Source organism: Rhinichthys klamathensis, unplaced genomic scaffold (assembly GCF_029890125.1).
Source record: "Rhinichthys klamathensis goyatoka isolate OS25496 unplaced genomic scaffold, OSU_Roscu_1.1 h1tg000040l_1, whole genome shotgun sequence".
Taxonomy (NCBI): Eukaryota; Metazoa; Chordata; class Actinopteri; order Cypriniformes; family Leuciscidae; genus Rhinichthys; species Rhinichthys klamathensis.
In genome coordinates this window covers 7,697,830-7,711,849 of record NW_026606587.1, presented here as the reverse complement: position 1 = coordinate 7,711,849, position 14,020 = coordinate 7,697,830, and the positions used below count along the sequence as shown (strand labels likewise).

At 47.5% G+C, this 14,020-nt stretch overlaps 1 protein-coding gene across 1 annotated transcript in view; it reads right to left on the bottom strand.

Annotated features, from left to right (window-relative positions):
• Positions 1–14,020, bottom strand: part of LOC130081773 (coiled-coil domain-containing protein 148-like) — a 146,185-nt gene that overhangs the window by 20,252 nt on the left and 111,913 nt on the right. The window contains exons 8-11 of the mRNA XM_056246478.1: positions 9,682–9,822; positions 8,117–8,235; positions 7,287–7,404; positions 6,996–7,130 (exon numbers count right to left, since the gene is read on the bottom strand). Coding sequence (XP_056102453.1) covers positions 6,996–7,130; positions 7,287–7,404; positions 8,117–8,235; positions 9,682–9,822 — 513 coding nt within the window. The remainder of the gene's footprint in view (positions 1–6,995; positions 7,131–7,286; positions 7,405–8,116; positions 8,236–9,681; positions 9,823–14,020) is intronic.

Sequence of the window (14,020 nt, the reverse complement as noted above, 5' to 3'; positions counted from 1 at the left end):
TCGAGGAGGCGAGACCTTTGGTGCACCCACCGAACGAAACATACAGCTGTTCCGAACGCCTGAATGAGGCGGAGCGCGTAATGTAAAACCTCAGCGCTCTGACAGGGCAGAGGAGGTTCACATCACTTTCGCTGTCAGATGCTGGCAGAGCTGACAACGAGATAACTTGCGCTCTGAACGGAGTGCCCATCACTTTAGGAACGTAGCCATGTCTAGGTCTGAGGATGACTTTAGAGTCATTCGGCCCGAACTCAAGACACGATGCGCTGACAGACAGCGCATGCAGGTCCCCCACACGTTTTACTGACGACAGTGCAGTCAGACAGACGGTTTTCAGTGATAGATATTTCAACCCCACGGAGTTTAGTGGTTCGAAGGGAAAAGGGGCTCTAGACTGCGCGATCGTGTTCATTACTCCTTCTGGCAGGGCAACGAGTACCCGTTGATCAACCATGTGTGCAGAGACCAGCGCTCTGGATGGGGATGCCAGATCGTGCCGCGAGCCTGAGAGAGGAGATCTGCCCTCACCGGAATCGGCCACGGAGCTGTATGTGACAGCCGTGCTAGCTCCGGGAACCATATCTGATTCTCCCAACGCGGGGCTATGAGGAGCACCGAGTGGCGCGTTTCCCTGATTCTCTTGATCACCTGTGGCAACAGAGAGACCGGAGGGAAAGCATATAGCCGGAGGCTGGGCCAAACCTGGGCCAGCGCGTCCTCTTCCTTCGAGAAGAACGTCGGGCATTGAGCGTTGTCTTTTGACGCAAATAGGTCGACTTCCGCCCTGCCGAATAGGCGCCACAGTTTCTGGACCGTTTGGGGGTGCAGGGACCATTCCCCCGGGGGAACGTTGTCCCTGGACAGTTTGTCTGGACCGTCGTTCAAATGGCCAGGCACGTGCGCTGCCCTCAGCGAGCGCAGGTGCATCTGAGACCAAATAAGGGGGCGTTCCGTCAGATTGCAGAGATATCTGGATCTGACACCGCCCTGACGGTTTACATAGGATACCACAGACATGTTGTCCGAGCGGACAAGAACATGTTGGTCCTGTATGAACGGGAGGAAGCGCTTCAGCGCATTCTCGACCGCTATCATCTCCAGAGAGTTTATGTGAAAACACCTCTCTTGGTCTGACCACTGGCCGAAGACCGGTCTGCCCTCGAACAGCGCGCCCCAACCCCAGTTGGACGCGTCTGTCGAAATGACTTTCCGATAAGAGATGGTTCCCATCATCACGCCCAGCTGGTACCAGTCGGCCACTAACCAGGGCTGCAGAGCCGCTATGCAGGTCTGAGTCACTCTGATTTTCTGACCGCCAGAAACCCAAGCTCGGCGGGACGGGCGAGCATTCAACCAGCGTTGGAGCGGGCGCATGCGCAGATGCCATACAGCCCAGCATCCTTTGAAATGTTTTCAAAGGGAGAAAGCTGTCCTTCTGGAAAGACGCGGCTAGGTGGCGAACACGGAGCGCGCGCTGTGCCGATAGACGAGCCGACATGGTCACCGAGTCCAGTTCTATTCCTAAAAAGGAAATTGACTGGCTGGGTAGTAATGAGCTCTTGGTCCAGTTGACCGTGAGACCCAAGCTTTCCAGGTGACTGAGAAGCACTGTTCTGTGAGATAGCAGCTCTGTCTCTGACTGTGCCAAAATCAGCCAATCGTCCAGATAGTTCATTATTCGCAGCCCCTGACTTCTCAGGGGGGGGTGAGCGCCGCGTCCATGCACTTCGTAAATGTACGGGGTGCTAGAGACAGGCCGAACGGCAGGACGGTGTATTGATATACCTGACCGTCGAAGGCGAATCTCAAAAATTGCCTGTGACGGGGTATTATCTGAATCTGAAAATAGGCATCCTTCAGATCTAGAGAAATAAACCAGTCCCTCGGGCGAACGTGCGCGAGGATTTTCCTGGTCGTAAGCATTTTGAACGGTCTTTTCACAAGCACTTTGTTCAAATGTCTCAGATCTAGGATAGGTCTGAAGGCTCCGTCCTTCTTGGGTACGAGAAAATAACGGCTGTAAAAGCCTGACCCGCTCAGAGAAGGCGGCACCTTTTCAATAGCCCCTTTGCACAGCAGCTTTGCTATTTAAGTAGGTGTGCTACTTCCGCATTCACTATCGTCGCGGTCCGGGCTCGAAAGCGCGGGGGACGGCGAATGAATTGAAGTGTATAGCCCTGCTTATTGTGCTCAGAACCCATTCTGAAAATCCCTGGGATAGTTTCCCACGCAGCTATGCGAGCCGCTAGGGGGCGAATGGCCTCCGGGTTCAGATCGCCGCCATTTGCGGGCTTGTGAAACTGAGCCGGAGCCGAAAGCGCGGCGCGCGCGCTCTTGGTTCTGGGCAATGGCTGCTCGCTGAAAGCCGAGACCGTCTGATTTATGTGAGGTGTCCCAATCATAAGGGATGGGGAGCATTTTATTCTCACTTTTTGACGCGCGAGCAGCGCTTTGGGTGGAAAAGCTTTCTGTAAGAGTGAGCGCGTGTGCACGAGACTTACAAGTGTATTTGACGCCCCAATCATAACGGATGGGGAGTGTCTTATCAATGCCCTGCGTTTTGTGATAACATTGAAACGCGTGGGCGGCGCCCGGGGGGAGGTGTGTGTCAGTAAGCGTGAACGCTCTCCGGCGGGCACGAGACTTACATTCATAACCTGTTTTATTGACCGTGTAACAGAGCGGGCAGATAGTGGGCACAGACCTGTGGACACATTCCTTATACTCAACACTCGAGCGGCTTTTCTGCGCTTTATGAGAGTGTGCTCTGTGAGTGACACGAGATTTGATGTGCTTGTGTGTAGGGGTGAACACTGGGGCGTGGGCACTTTCACTACACTTAAAACACCAACGGCGTGAGCCGGACCAGACATTATACTCTTTGAGATTTTCTCTGGGTCGCCGTGAAAACGGCGTATGTGTGCAGGCGAGAGGGCAAATGAACCGGCTCGTTGGCTGCTAAATGGACCACTGCAGTAGCCTGATTGAAGGGGACTGACAGGAAAATAAACTTGAATACGGCGGCTCGCTGAGGAGAGCCGCATAAATTTTATCTGCTGCGGGAGCCGGAATAGAACACGGGTCTCCGGGGCGAAAGCTTAATGGTTTAAACACTGAGCCACAGGGGAAACAACATAAGCTTTAGTTGGCGTGAGCAGATAAGAGAGAGAGCGTCATCACAGTTTTCGTGTGCGTGTCGGCATTGTCTGCAGGCGTGCGTGTTATAACAGGCTCTCTACTGCAGTATAGACATTACCAGCCGCTCGAACCAGGAGGAGCTGGAAAATGTTTGAGAAAAAGAGGGGGTTTGTCAGGCCTCGGCGGGACAAAAAACCACACTCTCTCCTTCTTTCGCCGGTGACGCATGCGCTCGGGGGCGCGCGCTCGCGCTCGCTTTCTGTACGTAAGAAAGCTGGTCGCGAGCTCAGAGAGGAGAGCTGCATAAATTTTTTCTGCTGCGAGAGCCGGGATCGAACACGGGTCTCTGGCGCGAAAGCTTAGAGTTTAGCCACTGAGCCACGGGGGAAACTACGTAAGCTTAAGTAGCGCGAGCAGATAACTGAGAGCGCGAGCGGCGCGGTAGCTTCCTTGTAACGTAAAGGAAGCTAGCCGCGGTTAGAACAGCAGTCCATAGCGTGTCCCTCGACCTCATCCTCAGACGCGACGGCAGTGAGGCTCGTGAGCGGCAGCTGCGTGTCGGTGAAGGGAGGCGGGGAAGGTGAAAAAGCGAGGCTCGAGGGAGGCTTTCCGGCGAGCGCGTCGCTGTGGCTACAGGCTCCGGCTGCCTTTGGGAACGGCGCTTATCACTGCGCGGTCCCACAAAGGGCGAAGTGACTGCTTCTATGGGGGGCGCGGTAGCTTCCTTGTAACGTAAAGGAAGCTAGCCGCGGTTAGAACAGCAGTCCCTTGTGGCGTGTCCCTCAACCTCATCCTCAGACGCGACGGCAGTGAGGCTCGTAAGCGGCAGCTGCGCTTCGGTGAAGAGAGGCGCGGAAGGCGAGAGCGAGGCTCGAGGGAGGTTCTCCGGCGAGCGCGTCGCAGTGGCCACAGGTTCCGGCTGTCTCCGGGGCCCTACACGAGCCGCAGGAAATGCGAGGCATCTTTAAAAAGACACTCGCGCTCTTTTAGGAGAAGCAAGAAGAGAATACAACAGAGTAAAAAGGATACGTCGCCGGATAGCGTAGCTCGCACGGATGGCTGAAGGTGGCGAGGACGGCCGGCTTCCTCAGCGCTGTCCTAAGCTGGCTGTTCGCTGTTCGACGGCGGCGGTGGCTTCTCTCTGATCCAGCCATGCGGAGAGCTCGCTGAAGAGTCGAAAAATCAGGGAAGTCAGCCTACAGCCCCTTCTTTTATAGGCTAAGCCGCGCCCATTCTGGCGGGCTGTGACGCTATGAAGGCGCGAGCGCCCTTCATTGGGCGTGACGTCACGCGGGGCTCACTGGTAGGCTGCAGCAGATGCCAGCAGGGCAGCCAATGAGCACACGAGATGGCCTGCTCTAGGTCTGCTAGCTGCTGCACTGCGTTGACAATGAATACAAAATTAAGGATAATTTTTTGGCTTCAATATCTCGAGAAGATGAATCTTTCCCGTAGCGTAAGCTAAACTTACGCAATACGAGAGAACCTCTCGTAAGAGAACCGCATTTTTTCATCTTAAAAATATATCTAAATTACGTCATATGCTCTCAATGAAAAATGCAGAACAATTAGTTCATGCGTTCATGACATCAAGGCTAGATTATTGTAATGCTATAATGGGTGGTTGCCCATAAACAAACTATAGCTGGTCCAAAACGCAGCAGCTAGAGTTCTTACCAGAACCAGGAAGTATGACCATATTAGCCCGGTTCTGTCAACACTACATTGGCTCCCTATTAAACATTGTATAAATTTTAAAATATTGCTGATTACTTACAAAGCACTAAATGGTTTAGCTCCCCAGTACTTGAGCAATCTCTTAACGCATTATAGTACTTCACGTCTATTGCGTTTTCAAAATTCTGGCCAGTTGATAATACCTAGAGAATATCAAAATCGACTGCTGGCGGTAGATCCTTTTCCTATTTAGCACCAAGACTTTGGAATAATCTTCCTAACATTGTCCGGGAAGCAGACACACTCTGTCAAGAGAACTGGCCCCCGACTGAGCCTGGTTTCTACCAAGGTTTTTTTCTCCATTCTGTCACCTGATGGAGTTTTGGTTCCTTGCCACTGTTACCTTGGCTTTTGGCTTGCTTAGTTGGGGACATTTTAATATTCAACAATATTACTGATCTGCCTTACTTCAGGTGGACGATGACGCAATTTTCTTCTAGAAACAAACTTGTATTATTTTCATGTTATCACTGTGAAGCTGCTTTGATACAATCTGTATTGTAAAAAGCGCTATATAAATAAAGGTGACTTGATTTGACTTGTCAGTTCAAATCTAGACTAAAAACACATCTCTTTGGCCTAGCATACACATAACACATTATAGACTTCTATAATTCAATGTTAGGCTGCATAGTTTAGATCAGCTTGGGACCGGGAACTCTTCCCATAAATCCTGATGTACTTGGTACATCATAAGAAGGATGCTACGTTAATATTAGTCTCTTTGTTTATCCCGAGGTTTACCGCAGTCCGCTGGATCCAGGCCGTATCCAGATCTGAGGAAGGACCAGCGCCTGGACACGATGACAACGCAGTCCTGAAGTGTCAACTAGTCTCTACCCTGTGAAGGCCTCCTACCCTTTACCTCTGTACAGATAAAACGTTGTCGGGATAATTCCGGTTTGCGTGGCTATGCAGACGTGACAAAAATGTATGTATTATACATTTTTAAGGCCAGACAAGTAGTTTGTTGAGGGTTGATTTGTGAAGGACTACACGCCTGCACACATATATATATGTGCATACCTATCGACTGAACACGTGATGCGTATGTGCACGCCGTCTGCGTTTTCGCGGGTTTGCGCTTTTGAGGTTTGCACAGAGAAAACAGATATTCATTTGACCCTTCGAACCTATTTCAGGGAGTGCGTTCTCGAGACAGCAGGCACTGTTTTGTGCGGATGGGCGGCCGGAGCGTGTTAAGGGTTTTTCAGTTAGAAAGGTGTCATGTTAGCGGCCCCTAAGTTAATAACAAATGATCTTCGCAACGGAAGTGAATCAATCAAAACTATCTTTAGCTGGACAATAATTTTATCCTAGAGCAGTGGTAAAGCCTAAACAATCTGTTACGGTAATTTCTATTATCACTGTAAAGCTGCTTTGAAACAATCCATACTGTTAAAAGCGTTTTATAAATGAAGGTGACTTGACCAAAAGTCTGATGGATATACTTAATAATGCATTCTAAAAAAAAAAATTCATAATAAGGAATTTACTGTATTTTGAAGTACCCACGATAACAATATTGTGCATGTTCTTAATTGCTCACATGTCTAGTGCATTCCAGTGAATTTTTAATGGGATATATTGTAAATTAAATCGGGAGAGCAGACCACAAATGCGCAGTATATGTTGTCCTTTTTCATACTGTTACCAAGAATACAAAAGGAAAAAAGGAAATCATCAGGAGGATTAGAATGCAGCAACTGAAAAGAGCTCTCTCCATATATATTCTTGTCATACCACGTCACTTTAAAATACCAAGCGTTATTTTATTCTCTTAAAGTTTTGCAGCTCATTCAGACAAATGGACGGATATGGATTATTTGGATTAACCGTATGATTTGAAATGATTTGTTTCAGTCTTTTTGAGTGGAACTTCCCCAAACCGGAGGGGCCACCTATAATCTAAAACGCAGTAGGCTTGTTAGGAAAAAGGTGAAATAGCCTATATTTCATGTGCCTGATTCTTTTTCTGGTTCAACACAAAGGTTGGTCGGATTATTGTTCTCAGTGTAACAAAAGGCTTCATGTGTGTTTGTATGTGGGAGGTGAATGTGTATGTGTGTGTGCGATAGGTATCTACAGTATGTGCTGTGTGTGTTGTGTGCATGTGCTACCTGTTTATCTGTGTATGTATTTAGCTGGTACAGTGGTTTTTGCAAAGCAAAGACTTCTTCTGGAAGTTGACGTACTCTCCATGCCTCTGTGTTTCCCATCATCCTCTCTGGATTGGCCTCAGCTACTTTAGAGACCTGTAAACCAAACAAATACGCACAACGAGCTGTCACTGCTTCACCAAAATGATGCTCTAACCTAGACTTAGGCCCTGATACAAATCATTAGATTAGATTAGAGCTTTAAGAGTGTCTGGGCATTTGCATGTGCAAAATGCATGTGCGAACATGTACCTGGTTGCATAAAGCTTGAAGTCTCTCCTCTCTCTCCTTATCATCCTTCTGTTTTTGTTTTTCTTTAATTTCATGCATCTGCAGCTTCTGCTGTAACAGTTCTTTCCTGAACTTCACCCTGCACAACATATCCAACTAATGATACAACTGAAAAAATTATATGATAACATTCTGATTACATTAGTCAACATTTTGACAATATTCTGCATACAGTACTTCTCAATATTGTATTTGCTCTGAAAAGGCTTAAAGGGTTGTTTTTTTTCAATTAGAGGAATCATGATCATAATTTAAGCAACAAAGTTTCCTAGTTGATTCAAAATATTGAAAGCAAAAAGTAAAATACAGTTTAAAAAAGAATATATGTATATTTAAGATAATTAAACGTTTCACTAAATAAACATAATGAAGAATGCAATTTTATTTTTATTTTTTATTTGACATAATACTATAAACAGTATTATTACATAATAATAAACAGTATTATTTACCTACTTTACCAATTTTTACTAAATCATTATAATATATGAAACATGCCATGCAGAGGCTTCCATGAACATTTTTGGGTGATGACAATTATAAACTGAATCCAGCTCTAACAACAATGGTTAAAACAAATGTGTTAAAACATACATTAATTGTACTGAAAGGAATTCAGATAGTATATTTGGTGGAAATGTATGAAATCTTTGTTCTTATAAAATGATTCATGATAATAGTGTGTCTGATCTACAGTATCTGTAGCTGTATAGTTCGCAAGGCTGGTACTAAAGGTTTGCTGGTTATTTGGCCTTTTTTGTCAAATTGTTTCTCCAACCAAAGTACTTTACCTTTCTTTATCTCTCTGCATCTGTTCTTCTATCTCTCTCCTCAGTTCTGCAAGCCTCTTCATATCCCTCTTTCTCTGCTCATCTCTTTTCCTCTGCTTCTCTGCATGGAACCTATTTATCTGAGAGAGAAAGAAACCCATGTGATTTGTTTTAAACTAGAAACATTTTTGGCTGAACCATAAAGCCAAAGACATTTGTATAGTTTTAGATAAAAAATTATGTAGACATTTAGAGATGAATTTATGTGTTGTGTGAATGGAGAAAGTACGAAGATCGGTATAATCTATTTCTTTCTCATAAACGTCATTAATCAGGGACAAAACACAGCTCTGCAGGAAGTGAAGGGAAGCAGGAACAAGGCAACTTGGCCACACACATTTAAAGTTCCCAACACAATCGCACGGCCTTACTTTCACATTACATTTATCAAGCTAATGGGCTGAGGACAGAGCCTTGGGGTTCCAAGTATTTTACTAATACTCACACTGGACTACACTGAGTTTTTCAGAGTGCTCTGATAAATCATAATGTAATAATGACTTACAAGTGTTAATAAAAATGAAAATTTATGAAAAAGGCTCATAAAAAATGTATTCAATAATTCTGTTTTTATTAAAGGAGAACTCCGGCGCAAAATGAACCTTTGGTCTAATTACACATTGTTACCTAGTCAACCGTTATCTGAGATTTGTTTTCATGATTATCGAATGTAAATCGTTTTATCTCTAAAAACAGTTTAGCCTATAAAGCTAGTATAACGCTAGTATATTGGGCATAGTGTAATGACAAATAAAAATCGCTTGTTAATACCACTAACAAGGCTGAAAATAGACCCACACTAACACGGTAGCATAATGAGGGTCCCTACCTTCAAACCGAAGCATTGAGAACTTTGTAAGTGTACAGACAGTTTAATAAGAAGATATTTTAAACATACAGTCAACTTCGCGTATACAGACAGGAGCCATCTTTGAAATACAGCCTTTACCAGTCGATCTACGAACGCCGATCCAAGCCTGCTGTTCGCGCTCACCTTATCACAACTTATAGCTCGTTCACATCTCACCAGCGCACTTGGATCGGCGTTCGTAGATCGACTGGTAAAGGCTGTATTTCAAAGATGGCTTCTGCCTATACGCGAAGTTGACTGTATGTTTAAAATATCTTCTTATTAAACTGTCTGTACACATACAAAGTTCTCAATGCTTCGGTTTGAAGGTAGGGACCCTCATTATGCTACCGTGTGGGTCTATTTTCAGCCTTGTTAGTGGTATTAACAAGCGATTTTTATTTGTCATTACACTATGCCCAATATACTAGCGTTATACTAGCTTTATAGGCTAAACTGTTTTTAGAGATAAAACTATTTACATTCGATAATCATGAAAACAAATCTCAGATAACGGTTGACTAGGTAACAATGTGTAATTAGACCAAAGGTTCATTTTGCGCCGGAGTTCTCCTTTAACATTACATCACATTATGGAAATAGTTTGGTTTTCATCCTGACTTTAAATAATGATGACATCACATGTGCTGTCATTAAAGTTTTCATTAAAATGTACCTGCTGTGTCAGTTGAGCTCTTCTATTTTTTTCTCTCTGTTGTTCTTTCCTCAATGTCTCCAGTTCCTCTTTGTGCCAATAAGCAGCAAGAGCAGCCTCCAACTCCGCAGCCTCCTCTTGCTGAATGCGCCACTGCTGGAGCTAAACCCACACAGTGAGACAGGTAACTTCAGCAGCAATTTCTCTGTAGGGTTTAGACCACTGAAGTGTTAAGATGGAACTATGTACGGTAGACTGGAGATACAGTCTGTAGACTTTACTGATTCATAAAAATAAAAAAAAATAAAAAAAAACATAGCAAATCTCTGTAGGCACGCACAGTATTAAAATATGATTACACACTTAAATTAGAGAAACTGAGTCTTAAACACTCACACATGCACATGGATGGAATACTTGCATGGATCACTGGTCACTGCATACTATATCTATATGTATAAAATAGTATATGAAAGAGTATGCAAAATGATAAAACAATGAAGAGTAGTATGTTACAGTGTTAACACTCAGTGGTGTTCTGGTTATCATCTACAGCAGGGGTTCTGAACTCTGGCCCTCGAGATCCACTTTCCTGCAGAGTTTACTTCCAAAATTAATTAAACTCACCTACGAGCAACTTTCTAGTAATCCTGAAGACTTTGATTTGTTTGTTCAGGTGTGTTTCATTATGGAACTAAAGACTTTAGTGGACCTCGAGGGCCAGAGATGAGATTCCCTGATCGACAACAAATCCTAAGACAGTGGTTCCCGAACTGGGGGTACATGAGGTGACAGAGGGGATCTGCGAAAAAAATGCGGAGTATTGTCATTCATCTAATTCTACCCCACCTTAAAATAACATTAAAACTAAGCATGCATTTCCAGCAGACAAAATGTCGCCTCTAGTCAAGTCAAGTCACATTCATTTATATAGTGCTTTTTACATCACAGAATGTTTCAAAGCAGCTTTACTCTGATAATAGGAAATGAATGCAAATAAGATTGTTTAGGCTCTAAAAAAGTCATTGTCCAGCTTAAGTAAGTTTTTGATTGATTCATTTTTGTTGTAAAAATCATTAGTTATTAACTTAGGGTCCGCTTACACAACACCATTTTCAAGTGAAAACAGAAAACTTTTAATACGTTCTGGCCATTCATTTACATGACAACGGCATATTGGTGGCCTGAGAACGCAAACTTTGAAATAGTTTTCTTTTTTTATTCAAAATTTGAAAAAAAATATACATTCTCCTGTGAATCAAAAGAGGCTTAAAAGTTTGTTAAACGAGTTTAAAAGTAGGCAATATTTTAAGAAATGGTAAAAACGTCTCGGTTAAGTATGTAACCCTCGTTTCCTGAAGGAAGGAACGGAGACGTAGTCGACGTGTCGACTGATTGGGATCACGCTTAGGGAGCCTGTCATCTTCGAGTATTATTAAAATGAGCCAATGCACATTGGCATGCGAGATCTGCATCTCGCACTCCGCCCCGCGCCGCGGGTATAAATACGGAAGTGGATGCACGCACCAGTTGTTTTTCGCTGAGGAGCCGAGCGGAGACCGGAGTCAGCGGTGGTCCAGCAATAGTGGCGACGGGACTACGTCTCCGTTCCCTCCTTCAGGGAACGAGGGTTACATACGTAACCGAGACGTTCCCTTTCAGTCGCTCACGTTCAACGTAGTCGACTGATTGGGATCCCAATAAAAACGCCACCTAGTGCTGCCACCTTCCAGTGCCTAGACAAAAGCCTTCTAAACCCCCCGCATTATTGAGGCGGAGAAGGGATAGGGTTTAGGCCAGGAAAGTCACTGCTGTTCCGCAAGACCCACTCAGTTAGACTTGGAACACTGGGAAAGTGTGCCCTATCGAAGGAAGGAGGGACGCTACGGAAGCCACATCCTGCCCGAAGGGAGGTAACGTGGAATACACATATGAACTGAGCGGAGACCGGGCAGTACAACATATGGAATGTCACTGGGATGGCTCCAGCCTATAACAGGGGGGAGACTCAGCCGGACAGTGACGGCAGAAGAACTCTGCGAAGGGAAAGACACGGGCTCGCCACAGGGAGCCGTACCGTGGAAGAATACACATATGGGATTGCCGTAGGGATCACAACATATGGACCCAGCCTAGCACAAGTTCCACCCATGCATACAAGTGGTAGGCCTAGCATCGGACGCTCCGCCACGTCCAATGCCGCAGGGGTGTGGAGGAACTCAACAGGGTTCGGAAAGGGGAACTCAACTGGAGCAAGAATGGCGCACGTATCCAGTCCATAGGAGGGGAGTGGCACAGCAAGCCGACACTTCGAGCAGGGCTTACGGTGTTGACTGTCTTCTATGTGAAGAGAGCACACGGGAAGCAACTGGCTCGACGCGTAGGCTATAGAATCTAGCGAACGTGTTAGGTGTCGCCCAGCCCGCAGCTCTACAAACAACTGTCAGCGAGGCACCCTGCGCCAACGCCCAGGAAGCGGCTACACTCCGAGTGGAGTGAGCTCGCAGTCCGGGGGGACAAGGTTCACCTTGGGAGTCATACGCCAAGATGCTGGCATCCACTATCCAGTGGGCCAACCTCTGCTTGGAGACAGCCTTTCCCTTCTGCTGGCCTCCGTAACAGACAAAGAGCTGGTCTGAGGTCCTGAGGCTTTGCGTTCTGTCCACGTATAACCGCAAGGAGCGGACGGGACAGAGAAAAGCCAGGGCTGGGTCTGCCTCCTCCGGGGGCAGCGCTTGCAGGTTCACTACCTGGTCCCGGAAGGGAGTGGTAGGAACCTTGGGCACATATCCAGGCCGGGGTCTCAGAACAACGTGAGAGTTAGCCGGCCCGAATTCCAGGCACGATTCGTCGACCGAAAATGCGTGCAGGTCCCCTACCCTCTTGATGGAAGCCAACGCAAACAGGAGAACTGTTTTTAAAGACAGGATTTTTAACTCAACTGCCTGCAGAGGCTCAAAGGGAGGTCTCTGCAGTGCGGTCAGCACCAGAGAAAGGTCCCAAGAGGGGGGGCGAGGCGGATTCAGTCTTCTCGCTCCCCTCAGGAACCTGACGACCAGGTCAGCCTGTCGTCGAGGTAGTTGAGGATACGAACACCCTGCTCCCATGAGAGAGACACGGGGCGACAGGGCCAGCCCGAAGGGTAGGACTTTGTACTGATATGCTCGACCCTCGAATGCAAAGCGCAGGAATGGCCTGTGTCGCGGCAGGATGGAGACATGAAAGTACACGCGTCCTTCAGGGTGATCGCTGCAAACCAATCTCGGGGACGGATGCATTCGAAAATGCGTCTCTGCGTTAGCATTTTGAAGCTTGTGAAGGGCCCGATTCAAAATTCGCCCAAGATTGGCCGTAACCCACCACCTTTCTTGGGTACAATGAAGTACGGGCTGTAAAAGCCGGTCTTCAAATCGGTTAGTGAAACCGGCTCTATCGCGTCCTTCGCCAGTAGGACTGCGATCTCCGCGCGCATGAGAGGGGCACGTTCGTTCAACACCGAAGTGTAACGAACTCCGCTGAACCTGGGTGGACGCCGGGCGAACTGAATCGTGTAGCCGAGTCTGATGGTACGGAGGAGCCAGCTGGACTGGTTGGGAAGCACTTTCCAGGCTTCCACAAACCGGGCCAGGGGGATCAGGGGCACCACAGACGTACCCGGAGTGGGGCAGTGAGGTGGAAGACAGGGACCTGGCTCGGAAGGCCCGGGGGCGGCCCGATGCGGGGTCTGAGTGAGCGGAGCAACACTTACCTGTCTCCACAAGGCAACAGGGGATACGTGAGAAGGCGGATGACCGAGTCCTCGAACGCATCGTGCTGCCAGCTGGCGAACAAGAGGGGGCTGAGGGGTGCAAAGCCGATTCACAGGGTCGCACACCGCCAGCCTTACTCTCTTGGGACCCAGGAGCGGAGGAATTTGCTCTTCTGACAATTTGGGTGCCACTGGACTCCGGGGAGCCAGTGGCGGAACGGTAACCATCTGAAGAGCTCGTCCCCCCATCCCTGGGTGGCCTGTCTCAGGGACGCTTCATCTTAGCGCCTGAGACAGGCTGGGCGGCCTGCCTGCGGCTTGCTCCACGCTGAGGCCTGGGTGAAGGCTGCTGCGGGACCTCAGCAGGAGCAGAAGCGGCGGCCGGGGGACGCCCTCGGTGACGAGCAGGCGGAGGAACTGCCACCGGTGGCGGGGTGAAGGCAGCAGCTGGCCGCCGGGGCAGGATGTGCCGGATGGCCTCCGTCTGCACTTGAGCAGCAGAGAACTGTTGGGCGCAGTTATCCACCGCATCGCCGAAAAGCCCAACCTGGGAAATTGGGGAGTCCAGGAACCGAACCTTGTCCGCATCCGCCATATCAACCAGGCTGAGCC